The 19,894-nt window shown below is 33.3% G+C and overlaps 2 protein-coding genes and 1 long non-coding RNA gene across 3 annotated transcripts; 2 read left to right on the forward strand and 1 right to left on the reverse strand.

The window, feature by feature from the left end:
- Positions 1-2,515: 2,515 nt before the first annotated feature.
- LOC115228672 lies at positions 2,516-3,647 on the forward strand. Its single transcript, XR_003883240.2, has 5 exons — positions 2,516-2,748; positions 2,781-2,937; positions 2,979-3,072; positions 3,106-3,358; positions 3,389-3,647. It is a non-coding gene; the product is annotated as an uncharacterized LOC115228672 (long non-coding RNA).
- Positions 3,648-8,435: 4,788 nt separating this feature from the next.
- Positions 8,436-9,228, forward strand: LOC115228675 (exportin-7-like). Its single transcript, XM_029799206.1, has 5 exons — positions 8,436-8,677; positions 8,709-8,791; positions 8,839-8,896; positions 8,927-9,086; positions 9,214-9,228. The coding sequence occupies exons 1-5, from the start codon at positions 8,436-8,438 to the stop codon at positions 9,226-9,228; spliced, it is 558 nt and encodes a 185-aa protein (XP_029655066.1).
- Positions 9,229-17,918: 8,690 nt separating this feature from the next.
- Positions 17,919-18,501, reverse strand: LOC115228696 (chloride intracellular channel exl-1-like). Its single transcript, XM_029799225.2, has 2 exons — positions 18,190-18,501; positions 17,919-18,155 (listed from the first exon to the last, which is right to left on the reverse strand). Exons 1-2 carry the CDS (start codon positions 18,412-18,414, stop codon positions 17,955-17,957), a joined length of 426 nt encoding a protein of 141 aa, XP_029655085.1. The 5' UTR covers positions 18,415-18,501; the 3' UTR covers positions 17,919-17,954.
- Positions 18,502-19,894: the final 1,393 nt, after the last annotated feature.

The raw sequence follows: 19,894 nt of genomic DNA on the forward strand, positions 1-19,894 counted from the left end.
ATTTATTTTTATTTGTTTTTTTTATTTTTTTGTTATTTTCTAAAAATTCAACCGGATTGAATTTTTAAACTCCTTAGATCCCTTGGAATGCCGAATCATTTTTTAAAGTTAAAGATAGGCGTTCCAGTGGTTTTATTACGAAATCTTGCGCCACCTAAATTATGCAACGGAACGAGGTTAGTTATCAAAAATTTGATGGATAACGTAATAGAGGCGACGATATTAACAGGTAAGTATAGAGGTGAGGATGTATATATTCCACGAATTCCGATAATTTCTGATGAATTACCATTTAGATTTAAAAGGCTGCAATTTCCTTTGAGGATGAGTTTTGCAATGACAATAAACAAGGCCCAGGGACAGTCATTAAAGGTAGTTGGGTTATTTTTAGAGAGTGAGTGCTTTTCACATTGAAAGCTGTATGTGGGATGCTCGAGGGTAGGCAGAAGAGAACATTTATTCATATATGCCAAGGAAGGACGGACGACAAACATCGTTTATCAACAGGCGATAGAATAGGGTTACATTAAACTAGGTAGTTTTATACATCTACATAAACTTATAGTTGTTTGATGAAACAGGCCCTCCGCAGGAGCTAGGTCGCGGTGAGCGAAGCGAGCTGCCGAGCTAGTGGCTATATAAAAACGAACTGGAGGCAAGTCCGGAAAAATCTATTTTGACTCTGTTTACGAAAAACAGAAGGCTTGGGAAAGTCTCAATTGAAGCAAAGTTAGACGGGGAAATTATACCGCAGAGCAAAACCCAGAAGATTCTTGGAGTTACATTCGACACCTTTTTAACCTTTTCAACCCACGTCGAAAATGTAGTTATGGCGGGTGCAAGAAAGATTAACTTCCTGAATGCCTTCCTGAAGAACGCAGGAGAATGCAAAGGCCTATATGGCCTAAACAACATATATAATCAATACTTGGAACCTACGATCGGCTATGCGTGCGCAATCTGGGGAACAAACTTAAGTGGAAACAATATATCAAAAATCGACAAAATTCGGGCGAAAGCGGCAAACCTGCTGAATACTTTCTCTTAAAAAAGATTATCCCGAAAGCCTGGAACAACGGAGAGGTTCGTCCTGAAAATCCCCGTCCGTACCGAAAATGCGTCGGGACAACGGCGGAACATCGGGAGAGGCTGCGAGAACTGCTGGGGGAGGCTGGGATCACCTGAATTCTTCTTTCTTTTGGCTATGACGTTGGTTTTCTGGTTCAATAATAATAATGACCTAATTGTGCCCACGGCCGCACATTCATCGACTCGCGGCCGCATGCGGCCGTCACGGCCGCACTTGCGCACCCCTGGTTTAGATAGTTAAAAATTATAGAAATTTTTTGTTGATAGAAAATAGGATATTGATTATTTCTCTTACTCGCCAAATTCTCTTAGTCGCCAATTTTGGCTTGGTCCCAAAAATGGCGAGCAATAGAGGGAAGACTGTATTTCCATTTTCAAAGCCACATCAGTACGTATGGCACCATAAATTGTGAGTGTCAATAAACTGTACAACCTATCACGTCCAAAGTGATTAAGATTGTGTTGAACCTAATTTAAATAGACAATTATACTACTTCAATGAATTTTAACTTAAGTTCAGCGTCTTCGATACAAAAGAAACGCAACTTTGAGCCATTTTTAGAAATGTAGGTGTTGTTCTCCTTGAAACTAAATTTTTTGGCATATCTCCGTATTCGTGCCCTTTCTTCCGAACTCAAGGAATCATCAAGGTGGCCTGATTCCAAATACTCCCTAATTTTTTCGAGGGTGTCTCGAGTTAATTAACTAAAACCATTGATTAATGCTAATCTTTTCAACTTTTTAGAACTTTTTTATTAATAAGATTTTATTTTTTTATTATCAATATTTTTTTGCAATGAAATGTTTTGTAGGAAAAATATTTGTTTTGTATTTAGTTAATTGACCTGACCGATCTGGCGCTCCGGCCGGTCTGGACGGTGACAATCAATATTAATAATAAAATCATTAATGAATATTATTCAAATAAATATTCTTTAAATTTATGTTAAAAATTGAAAACAATATTTTATATATTTATCAATTAAAAAAGCAATATATTTAATTAATCTCTTTGTATGTGGTAACTTGACTTTAATATTTTTTAATTTTAAATAGCTGCGTTATTTACTACTTCCAAATATTACCTTCGGCTTTATATTGAGTAATAGAACTCATTTTCTTTACTAAGGATAAAATTTAGCGCCTTATAAAATATAATATCGGAATTTTACTAATACCATTTCTTTTATTTTTATTTAGCGATTATAAAACAACTTTGTCGAATTAAATTAATATGACTTTATGTGCTTATGAACACGAGATATTTTGTTAGAATATAATTTATATTCTAATGATTTCCGAGAAATTAGCTAATTATGCCAAATGTTCGATTTATTCAAAAAATTAATATCTATGAAACTTTTTTTACTCTTTTGTAGACAAGAGTTCAATAAAAACTATGGATGTTTTGTCCGGCAATGATACTTCAGAAACTGTTATGATGCGAAAGAAGTTGCGAACGACGTCAAATTTTGCTCGAAATTCATTCATTTACAAAAATGATAAAAAATGTCATTCTGAGCCTGAAATTGATCCTAATAAGTTTTAAATTATTTTTATTTTTAGTACAAATATTTTCTTTTCACCGTTCCAGAGCATTGTAGAAAAACTTAATAAAACTATGAATAAAATTTCAGATGTGAAAATTATTTTGAAAAAGTTTACTAATTAGATTGATTTAATTTTATTAGTAAAAATACGAATATACTCAATGATTCTTCGCTAAATAAAATCGATAATGATATTTTTATTTTATTAGATACTGCCCAGTCTGACGTAGAAAAAAGTATCAAAAATCTTATTTCATTACCAATTGACAAATCGATTAGTGAAATGACTTCGGAAAAAGTTTTAAATCACTGAATACTATTTAATGATAATTTCATTAGTTTCAAAAATTATTGGGCAATGAATTATCATATATAAAATACATGAAACCGAACGGACTACAAGTATCGCAATACATATCAGAAAATTTCACTGGTAATGATTTCAATTTAAAGGGCGTTTAAAAAGATCTTAGCGATCTGACCTCTTTGGAAACATTTGTTAAATCGACTAAGTTATCAAAAACAAAAACTTTCAAATCTGAAATAAAATATAATAATGATCTAAAAATGTATCATAAACAAAAGAAATTGACTGTTAAATGCATTTTTTAATTTACTAGGTTTTACCGAATATTGACAAATGGGGGGTAGATATTTTTAATATTGAGGAACAATTTCCAAATAGAGTTCTCACCGTTGTTGCGTACACAGTTTTTATGGTATCGTGTAAATCAATTTTTAATACAAAGAATTATAATTTGGATGTAAAATTAAACATTCCGTCTGAAAAAATAATAAATTTTATGGTTCAGCTAGAAGAAAAGTACCATTCGGATGTTTTGTATCATAACAGTACTCATGCGGCAGATGTTTTACAAAGTGTTAATGTATTTCTTAATTTTCCGTGTTTTGAGGTACAAATAATGATAATACACTCAGGGAGTTTTCTCTGATTGTGAGATTTTAGCTGCTCTTCTGGCTGCCGCAATTCATGATGTGGATCATCCCGGATTTTCGAATCAGTTTCTTATACGAACTGGTTTACAATTCTCTTTGGAAATATTGTAGAATCAAGCTTAGCTATAACCTATAATGATATATCTGTACTTGAGAATCATCATGTCAGTACAGCCTTCAAACTTCTGAAGGTTCCTGGGTGTGATATTCTCTCTTCTCTAAGCAAAACGGAGCAAATTTATGTCAGAAAAACTGTGATTGAAATGGTTTTGGGGACTGACATGTCTAAGCACTATGATCACATTGCACAAATGATATCCATGTCTAAATCAGATGAAAATAATCAAAAGGCTTTTTCTACAAGTTCAGAACGATTAAATGTATTGATTTATAATAATTATCAATATCACTAGTTATTAAAATCTATGTTACACTGTGCGGACATTAGTACAGCGGCACGTCCGAAAAATATTTACGAAAGATGGGTTTCAAGATTGACAAGCGAGTTTTTTATGCAAGGCGACTTGGAGAAGAAACTAGGGTTAGATCCAAGTCCTCTATGTGACCGGGTAAACTCTGATATTCAGCAATCACAGGTTTTTGATAATTATTTATTTGGTAGGCTACATTTATTGAATATGTGGTTCTACCGTTGTGGGAATCATGGGCACAAATTGTGTTTCCTAATGCAGAAATTATGTTAGAAACGATACATGAAAATAAAGAACAATTAGGAAATATTCAGATAATAGATAGGGACACAGATTACTCTATAATTATTGATAAGTATGAACTCAAATATACTGATAATGAATAAAATTTAATATTGATTTAATTTTTAAATAAAATTCGACAAAATCTATGTAGAATGTCTAATCGTTTTTACATGGGAGGAGTGTTTAGGAAATGCTACTAACTTGCTTCGCTTCAAAACACTTGCCTCAACAGATAGTATGAGGCCATGCAAATTAAGAAGAAATTTTGTAAAAGCATTTATGAAAAAATTGGTATTATGGAAATCAAATATACAAACAAATATCAATGACATTTTCCCACTTTTAAATACCTTCTGCGCCATAGTAATCATTGAAGTAAACAAAGACATATTTGCTGAACATTTGGATTGTTTGTTGAAGCATTTTGCTCATTATTTTTAAGATCTTGATTGTAAAACGTTCGAATGGATACAGAATCCATTTATTGATGAAGAACATAATGGATTTGCATTGAAAACTTTTGAAGAAGAAAAATTGTTAGAATTGTCATGTGATACATTATTGAAACAAAAATTTGAGAGAGAACCGGTAATTTATTTTTGGTTGAATGTAAGTACGGAATATGAAATTTTGTCGAATAAAGCAATGAAAATTTTGTTGCCATTTGCTACCTCATATTTATGCGAAACTGGATTTTCTCCACTAGCTGCAATGAAATCTAAATATCGAACTCGTTTAGTAATGACTAATGAGCTAAGAGTAGCACTCTCTTCAATGACATCAAGATTTCCAAAACTTTGCGCCAAGATGGAAAAAATTATCTCACTAACTTTTTGTTTTAAAAAATTGTTTTTGATAAATTAATACTTGTATTATATTATGGAATATAAAGGGAGGCGCAAGATTGTACATTTTTTCTAAGGGAGGCGTGTAAAGAAAAGCTTAGAAACCTCTGCTCTAGCTAATGAATCTCAGATGACATCTCGTAATGCTAATAATAGCAAAAGCGTACCTCTGACTACCATCAAACTGAGTATTCCGAAGAAAACCGATTTGTGCTTGTATTTTTGCTGGGATAAGCGACCCGATCTTACAAATGAGGAGTTCGGTTGTTTTTCTAGTCACTACAAATGTATTGGAAGAAATTGGCTTCTAGAAATGCTTCCTCAACCTTGGAAAGAGTAATTAACTAAATAAAAGACTCATGTTTGAGAGCAGCATCAAATTGACTGTCCATAACAAAATTCGAAAAAGCTAAAAAAATATCTTTTGTTAAAATTTAATAGCTGTTATTATTTATTGGTTATTGGTTTTTATATTCTGTTTTATTAATATATTTTTTAAACTTATATATTACAATCAAATTTAGTGCTTCAATTTATGGATTTTGTTGGTTTGTATCTTTTTAGTTTTCTGTATTATTTTTTCAGTATTATTGATTAATATCATTCAAATGATTACCTATTTTTAGATAATAAGAATCAAATGAATATGGAAGTGGTAAATTTCTAATTTTTATACTTAAGTTACAAACAATCGAACAACAATGCGAAATATTATTTTGTTCACCAAATATGAATCTTCGAAACGAAGCACAAATCATTTTAAACAAATTAATGCAAAGAATTTCTCCATTTGAATTGTGCCTCAAAAGCCTTCAGCTCTCTAACGTATTTAATTGCAAAATATATTTTGATAGAGTCAATTTCTTCACTTTATTTCAATTTCAACTCTTAATCGCAGTTTTGAAAACAGGACGTTTACTTTTTCTCCTGAAGAAAAAGAAAGCATCTGTAATAATTTTTACTTTTTATAAAAGAATGTATGATATTATTAATTTAGTGCCCGTCCTCTTAAACTTTATGGCAAATAACATCAATGGGGAAATTTCAACTAGTAAATTTTCTGCACAGGTTTTTTAATTTTAATCTGATTTTAGTTATATGTTCGGATTATGATGTCTATTGATTCACCTTCCACCAATATGTATAATGTTATAAAGGAGGCTAAAAAATTTATTGTGGTTTACATCCTATTATATAAAAATATTTAAGACTGAGACTTTGATTCCCTATCAAAATTTTTTGGGGTTCACAATTTTATTCTATCTAGTTGAAGAGTCTAATCGTACTAACAATATTTCATTAGGGGTACTTCTATTTATTCACTCATAAACATAGGAATTTCTTAGAGGATGGGATTTTCTCACTACTATGAGATCACGTGACAAATTTTCCGAGAAATATTTTTTGGAAATAATAATGATAATAATAAATTATGTGGATAAATTTATAATGCATCACACAAATGAAATGATAAATTTTATGAATGTTTTTACTATCCTAAAATTAACAGACTTTAAAATCTGCCCTTGAATTAATGACTGCTTGCTTGCTTTATGATTTTGGTACCACTAATTTTGAATCGTCTCTAAATGACATGGCCGCAGTCAATCTTCCAAAGATATGGCATTCTTGTTTTATTTTTAATTTTATTCCTAGACGTTTATTCTTTTACAACACCAAATACTCTATTTCATCTTTTGGATGTCGTGCCTCCACATCTTCATATCAATGTTTGTTTATTTGAAAGAAGAAAAAACGTTTAGGTTTATGATTGTTTGGGACCAATGGTATCTATGGGAAGGAACACGTTGACTCCTCTTGAACGATCTCAATTTATAAATTCTGTGGAGTCTGCTTTTATTAATATCCTTGAAAAATCTGAAGTTTAAATTCTTATCTGATAATAAATATTATTTAGAATTTGAATACCAATGCTGCCTGTCACTCATTTGCCAAAATGATTTTTCGTTTTCATGTTGCAATCTGTCGATCGGAATTGGAAGCAACTCCTGCTTATCAGACATATATCAAACTTCTGAGTTCATTTACTGAATTTATAATTAAGGTTTTTTATAATATTTAAAAAATTTTGTAGGATATGTCACAAATAGGCGATAATACGTTATCTTATGTTCTTAATGTTTGGTCTCGTCTTATAGACGATAAACGAGATTTTAATAGCTTCTGTAATCGTCAATTAGTAGAAATTGTGCAACTTTACATATCATGTCGTCTTAATACTGTAGAAATTACAAGGTTATTATTAAGAAAATGATATTTAGTTACGAGGAAACTAGAAATTACTTAATTGAATGTCACGAAAATATTGCAACTCAGCTAGATATTGTTTGTCCATGTGCTTTTATAATTAGATCGGACTGCTTTTTAGGTTCAATTATAGTAATAATTTCCACGCCCTTAAGAATGAGTTTGATCTAACTCAGCGAACTTATCGATCCGAAATAACAGCTAATTCCACTATCCAACCGAGTACTGATGGTTTTGATTCTGTTATTTCATACCTAATAGCAAAATTGACCTGGCTTGTTTTTATAATAGCCCATATTATAAATGGCTCCAACACAATTTCTGCTACTAGGGGGGAAGCTGATAATTTTGATGCAATCTTATGTGCAGAGTCAGTTGTCTATGATTATTTTAGAGTTTTGTCTTTTATGATGAACACGGCCAATCAATTTCATGTCTACTTTTCTCCGAATCTTGAGCGAGCGTTTATTCGTTTTCTTGACTCATTTCAAAAGACCTTTTATGGTCAATCCAATGAGACTATAAATATAGTTAATTATTTCTAATTAAATGTAGATATATTCATTATTATCTAGTGGGGAGTCTAAAATGAATGCTGATTCTATTATTCTTGTTTTAGTCATGAATCGAATGTATTATATTGGTTTATTTTTATAGATTAACTCATCTCAAATGTCTTATTGATTTTGATATTATTGAATCTTCAGTTAGTCTTTTAACAGGCCTAACTTCTGTTGAATATATTAACGCACAGTTACTTGAGATTTCCTCTGCTAAATATTTGTTGACAAGTCACATTGTTTGTTATATTATTCTATTTCATTATAGCCAACACGGCTTTGTTTTCTAGCACAAACGGATCCCAAATTTTATCCAATTCGGACTAAATTTTTCTCGGCCATAACTATATTGGCAGGCACTCCGAATATGACTAATAACAGATTTAAAGACTTCATTAAGATTGTCGAAAGTATAGTAGTGATATATTTAACTTATAAGACCGTTTAAACATGTTCCAGCAAAAATTGGAAGCAGGAGATGCAGAAAATTGCAGGATGGAAGTCATTTTCCTTGCTAGAGATTTGCGCGGGATATGTTATGCGCTATCTCATAATTATTCGTATTCTATTTTTATTTCATGGATACAATCGAAATATTTATCTATGTTGATACAATGCTTTAAAATATATTATGATGATGCTGTTGTTTGTTCTTCGTTATTCCGCTTCTTTATTGAAGCAACTACTAATCGGTTATTTGTGATTATTTTATATTATATTCAGATATCAGCGTCTTCACTTCGATGTAACGTCGCCTAATGGAATTTATTTAATGAAGGCTATCTGTAGTGCTTGTGTTGTATACGGTTTGCTTAAATTTTTCTTAAATAACTCAATTTTGATGCAACTTTAGGTTCTCGTGCTATTGGACACACTGTTTCTACTGACTCTTCGGATTATTATGTAAAAAAGTCTTTCATTTTATTTTTGTTAAATTTTAGAATAAAATTGACCTCATATTCATTAACACTGTTAAATACGGCTCTTAATTCAAAATATACTAATCTGGCACTTTTTGCTGTTTATAATGACAGCTGTCTTTTTGATGCACTCTTGTCAAACTTGAATCTCGTTCTATCTATTGATATCAATTTTATTATTGTAATTTTTTAATTATATTCTTTATAGACATATACTAAATTAAAAAATGCAGCTTTTCATTTTATTCATTTACTTACAACTGATCACCACGAGTTTCTTGATCGTCAGCAAATAAGTAGTATATTAGGTATCATTGGAATAATTCGCTGTGGGCTCGGCTGCATTGGTAATTTATATTTTAAACTTAAAATAGATTTCTCTATTGTTTCTATGGCTTGCATATCAATCGAATCTCTATTTGCCGAATTATACAAGAAGATGAAGGAAAACGAGTTGAATACTCAGGGCTCTTTGTTTGTATTAATAAATGAGTACTGTCATATTCTTTACGAGGTTTTAAAGTTTACTTATAAAATTTCATAGGTTGTGATTCAGATTTTTGATCTAATACTTTTTGAGACAGAAACACACTTCTGGACGTATGCAAGACCATTTAACTCACTTATTTTAATTAATACGCAGGTTTTGCATTTTTCAGCAAAATTTATAGTTCCTGTTTAAACTTGAAGGTAACATCTTACAATATTTTTCCGAAAATCAACATTCATTAATACATCAGCATTTTCAAATTTTGACTGATTCGCTTAAAGAAATCAAACCAGATTTTCTAAGAGAAAAGTAGGAATTTTTTTTATTGTAGGTTCAATGAATCTTTTTCTATTTTTTTGGAAAAAATTCGACCTTTAGAAAAATCAAATAAACAGAATACAACAATTTAAATCAAATTGGGCTTTGTTTTTATTTTTGATTTGTGTTCTACGAAATAAATTTGTTCTATCTTTTAATTTAATTTGATGATCATTATTGTTATTAGTATCTTGTGTGTCGACATTTCTGTAATGTGACGACATTTCACGACAGAAAGAATATCATCGTGAAAAAAAATTTTCCATATCTACGTTCGACCGGAACGCTTAGCAAGAGTTCTATATTGTTTCTGAAATTGATGTGTAAACAAAAAACTAACTTTATTTTTAGCATAATCGAGAAGCATGTGGTGCAGAAAATCTTGGGTCTTATTTCAAAATAGGAATTATAAAAAAAAACTTTTTGCTTATCTTTTTATTAAGCATATTGATATATTTATAGCTTTTAAAACTGATTAAATAATTTTTCTATTAATTTCCCTTTCGCGAACCATTTTAGTTGCAACTGAGTGTTTGAGAGCAATATTTTACCCAGTGTGTCTTAAATGCTCTAATTATTTACTGAGTTGACTTTTCTTGTATATTAATTTAAATTTTCCTCTGACGTGATTTGTTTCTCATCATTTTTAAAAAATTAAGCGCATAATTTTAATTATTTTCACTTGCTAAAAATAACAAATCGACCAATCACGGATTTTAGTCAATTAGGTCCGACTGTATTTTCTGTCAATTGCTTACTCAGATTTTTTTGCATTATTATTAATAAGCACACCGCAAAAAAACGTTCGTAAAGTTATCTCGTTTGTTCCACCCTCATCCTGGATGCGTTTTGTTAGTCGCTTCCAAGTTCCTCTGTTCCTCGATAATTTCCTCAGGTGCTCAAGATCGTCTGCTGATTTCAACTCTTTTTCAATTAAAGTTAGGTCTTGATGCAGAAGGGTTGCTAGAGTAAATCGTGGTCTTCTTCGGAAAGTCGTTCCCGGATGAGGAGCGTAGTGGTGTTCCATTGCGAGATTTGCGGGAGTTTTCCTGTCCATTCTTAGGATGTGACCGAATAAGCCCCATCTATTAATTCTTATTTTTTCGTTCAACGGATGTACATTGTAATTGGAATAGAGATGTTTGTTTGATATGCGTTTTGGCTAAAAAATTCTTAGGATGTATTTATGCTGCATTCTATGGAAGGAATTCAGATTTTCCATTTCGTGCACTGTGAGTACCCAGGAAGAGGAGTTGTACAATAAGACTGGTTTTACGAACATATTGTATAGTTTGATTTTTAAAGGCACAGAAATTTGTTTACCTCTTAACCATACGTTTTTTAATCTTTTAAACGCGAAAATTTCTAGTGATTTTCTTCGTATCATGTCTTCTGTGTCTCCTAATAGAGTGCATCATGAACTGTTAGGTTTTCAGATTTCTTCTTTCGCGCGTGCCAAGTTTCTTTGTATGCCTCCATTTTTCCTCGTGTCGTTGTTCACATCGCCTCACTATAGTGTATTGTGTTTTCTCAGTGTTGATTTTTATGAATGATTTTTCAAATGTGTTGACCAATTTGGCCATACCTTCTAATTGTTGGTCTGTTGCCGTGAGATCTATGTCATCTGCGAAGATGATTTCTGTAATATATCTGGGGATATTATTCCTGGCGTCTCGTAGGGTCGCTTTTGGATATACGATGAATAAGACCGGGAATAGGGCGTCTCTTTGGGAGGGTGCCCTTGTTTGTTTTGAATACTCTGGATTTCTGATTTCCGGACGGAATAAATAGTTGAGTAGAGGAGAGTAGATATCGAATTATTTTGATGCAATCTTCCTCGAGTAGTGGCGTTAATATTTGTATCATCTTAACTCTACTGATTGAGTCAAATTCTTTAGATAGGTCGATTCCCAGTATGTAGTGCTCCTCTTTATATTTTTGGCACAAAGCACATATCCATTTGTGGCTCCAAACAGCATCGGAAGTTGATCTTCCAAAGACAAACCCACTATGGCTAGGTCCGATAAATCTACGTAGTGGGCCTTTAATTCTCTCCAGATCAATTAGGTGATAAAATTTTACGCAGTGAGTTGAGTAGTATGATTGGTCTTAAGCTGTTTACCTTTACTTTTTTCTTCCCCGCTTTATTTAAGGGGATTAACTTTCCGATCCAGATGTTAATTCTGGAGTATTCTTCAAAATTTTGTTCAAAATATAAGTAATGAGTTTTTGAAGCTCAGTAGCATATTTTATTAGCTCTGTATTAACATTATCTGAACCTGGAGCTTTTGAGTTGTTTAGTCTGGTCACAGATTTTTTAACTTCCATTGAAATAATTTCTTATGATAGCTTTCTGGGCGCTCCATCGAAAGGATAAAGCGTTTCTTCGTTTTCAAAATTGAAATATTTTTCAAAGTGGTCGGCTATAGTGTCTGTACGTTCCTGGTTGTTATAAATGATTCTTCCGAGTTCATCATGAACTGTTAGGTTTTCAGATTTCTTCTTTCGCGCTAGTTTACAGATGTATATATTTCCGCTTCGTGTTTGTACTTTCCCAGTTCATTTGCAAAGTTTTATAACTCTGTTTCGAGATTTTTCTGGCATTTTTTCTTGATTTCTCGCATGATTTTGTTTCTTTGGATTTTGAACTCAACTGCTTTCACTTGGTAATGGGTGTTTATGTATTTATGATATGTAGATTCTTTTATAAATGAGAAAGGTAATCTATATGCGGGTCATATATTCCTTTGAAGGTTTTGGGAATTGTCCCAATCGTATATTTAGTTTATTCCATAAACTTCCAGCAGGTAAATTGAGATTGATCGATTCTATTATTAATCGTCAGCAAATAGTTTGTGATATTTTAGCTGAGTAGTTATTTCTGTAGACAGGATTGTTTCTTGAGAGGTTGACTGCAAATCTAGCTTCTCTGTGTCTGTTTTTGACTCTGTTAATCAAAAATCTTCTCTTTAGGAGAAGTTTGATTACCAATAGTTTATGGTCACTCGAAGTTACCGTTCCTTCATATGTTCTGGCGTCACAGAGTAAAGCTATATGTGATTGTCGACACAGAATGTAGTCAATTTGGTTATATATTTTGATTGAATGTCCATCTGAGTTTCTGCGCTCTCCAGTTTAGGTCGTGATATCCCTTGCAGCGTGTTGGAATGTTGTGTTGCAAATGAACAATTGTTTATTAATCACGAAGTTGGCCATAGTTGCCCCAGACATTTTCCTCCGACCTCTACCATGGTTATCCATGAAGCTCAGTTCTATGGTCCCTTTTCCGATCTTCGCGTTCCAATCTCAGCTTATGTAAAGTAGATAGCTCGTGGATATTTCCATAAGGGTCGTAAATAGTAAACTGTAAAAATCATCCAGTTCCGTTGGGTTTTTAGAGACTTTTGTATAGAAGAGGAATAACTAAAGCAGTGCTTCCCGATTCGTTTTGAGTTCGCAACCATAAAAATTTTAAAAGCCAACCTAGCACCCCTATTTTTAAATCTAAGAGAGAATTTTATTTAAAAAATTATTTAAAAAAATATTTACGTTCCTTGAGATTTTTCTTGCCTTTTAGTCTTAATTAATTCTTCGAAACGTGGTTTTTTGTTTGCTAGTGCAATTCTGAGATAGTTTTCAAGGCTAAGAGAGTTTCTGTTCTTCTTTTTTATATGTAGTAGAGATGAAAATCCAGATTCACATAGCCAAGTTGTTCAAATGGTATCAGAACTTACAGTGATTTCTTTGCAAGTTTAGGGAACCCTGCTTGCAAACCGCACCAAAAAACTTCCAAAGAATTTGAGTCGTACAACATTTCCCAATGTCGCCAGTGGTTTATTTTAAATAATTATGAATTGGGAATGGCAGAGTGTTTGTCCCCCGGGCTGTTGAGACGTCAAGAATACAGGGGCCTTCTACTCGGACCCTACTCTAGTGCATTGGCTCATTAATCGAAAGGGTTACCGGCGACCCGTGTGAGCACCGGTATTTAATCGAACGAATATCTATAGCCATAGTCAGAGGCAATACTTTGGCTATCTGCCAATGACGATTTTTCTCTTGTCCTTTCTTTATTAATAAAATAAATTAATTTATTATGTGACTGTTTGTGCTAAGTTTTTATGCAAGCTTGGGGGTTAATAAATGTGACCGGTTGAATACGAGCCCAGGTTGAATACGAGCCGTTAAACGAGCCGTCAAAGTGGCGTTATACGAGCCGTTAAATGGCGTGAATGCCGTTAAATCATATTAGGGTTAGGGTCAGGGTTAGGGTCAGTGTTAGGGTCAGTGTTAGGGTCAGTGTAGGGTCAGTGTTAGGGTCAGGTTAGGGTTAGGGTCAGGGTTAGGGTTAGGGTCAGGGTTAGGGTTAGGTCAGGGTTAGGGTCAGGGTTAGGGTTAGGGTCAGGTTAGCGTCAGGTTAGCGTCAGGGTTAGCGTCAGGGTTAGCGTCAGGTTAGCGCAGATTAGGTTAGGGTCTGTTTTCTTTAGTGTCTTTTATGATGAATATGTTTATAAATAACGTTGAAATCATTTATAGTTAGAGTTAAAGTTAAGATTGAGTTAAAGTTGTTACAAACTTGTAATTGCTAATGTTGCAATTTATATATCAAAAATAAAAATAATTCACATTATAATTTGCTAATGTTGTAATAATTTTACTATTTTAAAGCAAACATGGTTCAAATATAAAACATCATTTTTCAAAAATTTAAAGTTCAATCATTAGTTCGGAACGTTTGCATTTATTGTAATTGGCCTTTTGAATCGGTATATTAATTATCGATCTTTTTAACGGCTCGTATTCAACCGTATCTCATTATGAACGGTCACAATAAATAAAAAAAAATTCACCTCTAGCAGACAAATACCTGTTTCTGAGTCAAAGTAAATTCAGATGATAAAGTTCCACTGTATATGTCGTATGGATGCATGATGGAGATTTACCACGACCCAAAAATTTCAGAAGCCCGTTTACATATTATAAATTTATCTTCCTGACTGTTCGATACTGTAAGCAGAAGAAAGCTGCTAAGTTTATTTTTGCCCATGCTAGACGGACACTGTCTGAGGATGATACCTGTCCTACTTGCGAACATCAAAATAGACATTTTTCAAAATAACATACTTGCGTAAGAACAGCATTGATTTGGTCGATCAACCGGTCACTGTTTCTCGCTTTCTGAGGAAGAACTGTCTCTAACCAAACTTTGCCTAGTGGCGGTTTGCTTGGACGTCTGCGAGGCTTTTGACAGTGTCTGGCACTTTGGGTTTTTAGAGTATGTGACGGAATTGGTTGCTGGGCGGAAAACTGTCAAATGGCTAGAGGGGTTCTTTTGTGAGAAAAAATCGTTCATTCATTACGGGAATTTCTCATTGAAAAGAAGGGAGGGGTTTCATAGGGATTAGTCTTTATCTTTTAGCGATTCCCAACCGGGGTGCCGCGAGGTCTGGTTTTAGGCGCCGCGATATCTTTAATATTTAAAATTAAAAGTTATTTATGGTTGTATAGAATAGAATAGAATAGTATTTATTGACTGAAAATAAAAACAAGGAAGAAATCATTAACGGGGAGATAAAAACAAGGCACCGAAGTGTCTCTTTCCATGCGTATCCCCAATTGTAGTCATAGTTGACGGCACTTCTCCAAGACTATCCGGATCGTGGGCACAGAGGATTCTTGTGTGTCTTTTAACCTTCCGTCAAGTTGTACTCCGTAAGCCAATTTCATAGCGAAACGTCTTGTCTTTTCCAACTGTTCGATCAGGTAGTCACTCTCCTCCGTACCGTACCAGCCCTCGTAGCCATATGTGAGGACTGGCTGCACACACGTTTTGTATACGTAGATGTACGTTTCCGGATCCAGATGGAACCTGGTTAAGCTTTTGAGGATCCTCACACTCCTCTTTCTCTGATTTGCTATATGATCTGCGTACGAGCAACGACAGTTGATGGTTGCTCCCAGGTAATAAAGATTTTTGTTTTTCGAGAGATCCATCACATAACTACTCATCGCATATGCACACGACTCCGCATAGCGACTCCCTCTCCGCAACCATGAGATGGTGCTCTTCTCCGGTGCTTGGGTCAAACCCTTCTCTATAGTCCACATCTTTAGCGTCCACATCTTCAATTTATGATTGAAGTCGTCTCCAAGACTGCGATATCCTTTTCGAGGTATCCATGACCAGGATATCGTCAGCATAGATGACGAGCTTGCCAGTACGTGTCGACGGCAGAGGAATGTCCGCCAAGAAGAGGTTGAACAGAAGTGGACTCAAGATAGATCCCTGCGGGACTCCCCTTCTAAGTTCCACACACCCCAATAAGCGGTTTCCACAGCGGACAAATGATTGTCTTCCTGACAAGAAGCTCTCCAGCCATCGATATGTCTTTATCCCGGCTCCGGTTTCATGGACTCTGGAGAGTAGGCCCAGGTGCCACACGCTATCGAAGGCTTTGGCCAGGTCTAGACACACCACAGTTAGCCATGCTTTATTTCTATCAGCACGGGATAATTGGTGCTCTAACTCCCTGAGGCAGTCCCCTGTGGATCTTCCTTCACGAAATCCCCATTGTTCGGGTAAAAGCAAATTTTGTGATTCTATATGACCAGAGAGTCTGTTAAAGACAATCTTTTCCATTGTCTTAGAGAAAGCACAAATGAGGCTAATTGGGCGGTAGTTCTGTGCCAGCAGTGTCGATTTACCAGATTTTTTTATTCAGGTGGACGAATCAACAGATTTTTGTTCAGAATCTCATGTTATTGTATTTGTTCGATTTGTAAATGATAATACGATTGAGGAACACTTCTTATGCTGCAAACAAATAAACTGTACGACCAAAGGAGAAGATATATTCAATCTTGTATCTACATATTTCAAGCAGAATAGTATATCATGGAAAAATTGTGTTGGGATTTGCACAGATGGTGCTCCCTCAATGGTTGGATCTAGAAAGGATTTGTCGCTTTTGCAAAACAGGAAAATGATGAAATTATCACAACACATTGCTTCATTCATAGAGAAGTGCTGGTTTTTAAAACTCTTGGAAAAGAACTAAGAAATGTTCTTACTGACGTTATTAAAATGATCAATTTGAATCTTGTACGGAACAAAAGCAATATTTGTTGGATTTCGATGTGTTGTGACAAAAAACCGACGAAACACAGAAACTGTACATTCAGCCCTATAACATAAACTGAGGAAGACATTGCTCACCAACAGAGGACATGATGTGAAAACGAGAATACGTATTGACAATCACTGGTAAAACTTATACTCCTCTATAATTTTGAACATGCGTTTGCATAAGACATGAATACGAGAAGCTGAACTCTTTTCACATAGATCAGCCTCGACTAATTTTGTCTTCACGAAATCAATCCAGAATACTATCTGAAATCCTTTACACGAAAACGGGAACCATGCTAATTTCATGGGAGGTAAAAGGGACACAGTTTGGTAACATCCTCAGAATGGATATGGATGGTCCTGGAAACGCGGCCATGGACTACCACATTGTCTTGGACGTATTACGCTTCTGCGGCTAACCAAAGAAAATATTCCAGACTGTCTTTGATAACGAACTCAGAAGGATGTGGAAACGCTTTCAAAATGGAGAAATTCTTGACATGTTACGGTGCGCTGCTCGCAATTGCCAAAGATTGCGAAATAATAATGCAATAAGTGAGGCATTTTTGTGTTCTGAATGTTGATAGAACTGCTAATCTCTGTTGATAAAGCTCAAATTTATTTTTGTCTAAAAACGAGTTTTTTATAGCTCTGTGAAGAAGGTCTTTTGTACAAGGAGACGACTAACGTCAAATGTTGGATAAATACTACACCAATTCTGTTATTTTCATACTTCAACGTGCTTTGTATTCCAAGAATGCTGATAGTATATTAATGTGATTGAGTGGCATGCAAGAATTCTAAACCACAATGAGAAAACTAACCACATCAAATTCCTTTCCTTAAGGAGAAAATACACCCAAAATGGCATTACATCTTTAAACATTAAACTGATTAAAAAATTGACAGTAGTAAAAATGATAAGAATGCGATTTAAATTATTGACAATAAATAAATATATATATAGTGCATATCTTTCGATAATTTTATGGTAAATAAATTTAATTGACTTTTACTATTGTAAAAAATAATCTATTATGGTAGTTGATCATATTGTGAAAATAAAGTTTTTAGATTAGAAATTTATTTAATTAATATTATTAGAATGTTAATCAGTTTTCAAAACTAAAGCAGACTTGGTTCAAAAATTTCCATTCTGAAAGTGGAATTCTCATTTGGTTATAACATGAATATTGTTTTATGATATCTTGATCTGCAGGACAAGATGAACGAATAACTTGTTGACTATACAATTGACTTAAGAGATTGTTAATTCTTTTCATGTTTTCTGGTATTGTAAAATTCTTAAAATACTATTTAAGAATAAGTTTTACACAAAAATATTACTTTTAATACGACCTGAAGACAATACAGACGCACGAATAAAAAAATATCACAAAAAGCAAGCTCATTTCCGGTTAAAAATGGTTCTTTATAATTTTCTAAAACTTGATCAAGACGTGATAGTTGGTTTATGACACATTCAATGTTATAATTGTTGTTGATAAAACGTGAGAAAACGCGGGAAATATCAAATACTTCATTATAAAATCCAGGAGATGGTTCAGCCATGAATTCAGGAAAATTGTTGTTGAAATAATCTTCAATTTCTGTGTTATTGACGAGATAGATTTCTTCTGACGTACTATTATCTCTGTATGTTAACTAAAATTTAAAAAATGATGTTGATTAACAAGAGGAAGTGAATTCGAATTGAAATTTTTGAGAATTGGATTTGTAAATGACAAATCATTTAGCGACAGGACGTATACAGTTAAATTAAGTACTCTCCGATTGTGGAGAAGCCTAAGGATAGTATGCCATTGTTGATCATAGACGTTAAATCCTTGTCGGGTTGGATCAATTTCAGAACTCTATAATTGTTGAAATGAAATGCAGTATACACGAATGTATAATTTGTAATCAATCAAATCTTCTGTGGTCGACATTAAATTACAGTCTATATATGTTGTCATGGACTATTGGGTTTTCCAATATAAATAAAAAATATTAAGATAAAATATTATAGATTAAAATATTTATATTTCTTTTCTCGATAGCTTGAGACATTTATAATTAAAAATGCTTACTTCAAATAAACAAGGGAATACAGAATTGAGTCTCAATAAATTAATATAACTATTGGTTTTTAAGAAATAAACTTATATCAGTTTAGAATATTTTTTAAAGATTTTATTACAAAATTGATGACAAACTATAGTTTTTATGAGAAATAAACAACGAACTAAGTTGAAACTTCAAATTATACATGATATACGCACTCTTTTAAGATATGATTTATAGTTTTATGTTCAATATTAAACCATCAATAATTGTTCTACTCTCTAAAATTATTTAAATAAAGACTGTCTAGTTAAAGATCCTGTGAAATATTTTTATTCCTGAAGGATTTTTAACACCCCCCGAGAATATTGTTTTTATTTGCCTATTTGTAAAATTTCACAATCAATATGCGCAGTTCTAAAATTATTCCGAATGTTAATCGATCATCGATATTTAAAATAAATATATTTTAGATCATTTTAATACAAAATTTATTTTTACTAATAACAAAAATGCCACGGAAAAAACGATGAGGGCAAAGAAGAGAAAATACGAAGCGCTGCGAGACCAATTTGCGTTCTATCCGATCGTGGTCAAGACAGCTGGAGGAATAAGTGGGAAATCGCTTCGCTTTCTAAAGAAGATTGAACGCCTAGCCACATAAAAAGCCACGACACGTGAGATCCGGTGGCTTCTCCAGTTGATCTCTGTTGCTATCGTAATAGGTAACGCAACGTCCATAATGTCGGCGGGGTCCACTTCGGATGGATGGCTTTGTTAACTTCTAGTCGATGTAACTATTATTTTATATTCATTTGGTTGTTACCTATTGCAAAGAATATTAAGTCTCAAATCTTAACAACAAATATATTTTACATTTTAAATACTTGAACTATTAAATAAGAAATGATCAATCAAATTTCCGAATCCCGCTTTAAGTTTGCTGTTTAAATATTCGAACTTTTTTATGTTCAATATCCTCCAAATG

This window comes from Octopus sinensis, unplaced genomic scaffold, assembly GCF_006345805.1.
Source record: "Octopus sinensis unplaced genomic scaffold, ASM634580v1 Contig10934, whole genome shotgun sequence".
In the NCBI taxonomy this organism is placed as follows: domain Eukaryota; kingdom Metazoa; phylum Mollusca; class Cephalopoda; order Octopoda; family Octopodidae; genus Octopus; species Octopus sinensis.

What these genes read in the sequence shown, in the direction of transcription:
- LOC115228675 (XM_029799206.1), top strand. Translation starts at nt 8,436, where the DNA reads ATGTTCCAGCAAAAATTGGAAGCAGGAGATGCAGAAAATTGCAGGATG. An exon ending in ATTGAAGCAACTACTAATCG is followed by an intron (nt 8,678 to 8,708) that starts GTTATTTGTGAT and finishes TATTATATTCAG; the next exon opens with ATATCAGCGTCTTCACTTCG. An exon ending in TAGTGCTTGTGTTGTATACG is followed by an intron (nt 8,792 to 8,838) that starts GTTTGCTTAAAT and finishes ATGCAACTTTAG; the next exon opens with GTTCTCGTGCTATTGGACAC.
- LOC115228696 (XM_029799225.2), bottom strand. Translation starts at nt 18,414, where the DNA reads ATGGCTGAACCATCTCCTGGATTTTATAATGAAGTATTTGATATTTCC. An exon ending in GTCTTCAGGTCGTATTAAAA is followed by an intron (nt 18,156 to 18,189) that starts GTAATATTTTTG and finishes ATTCTTAAATAG; the next exon opens with TATTTTAAGAATTTTACAAT.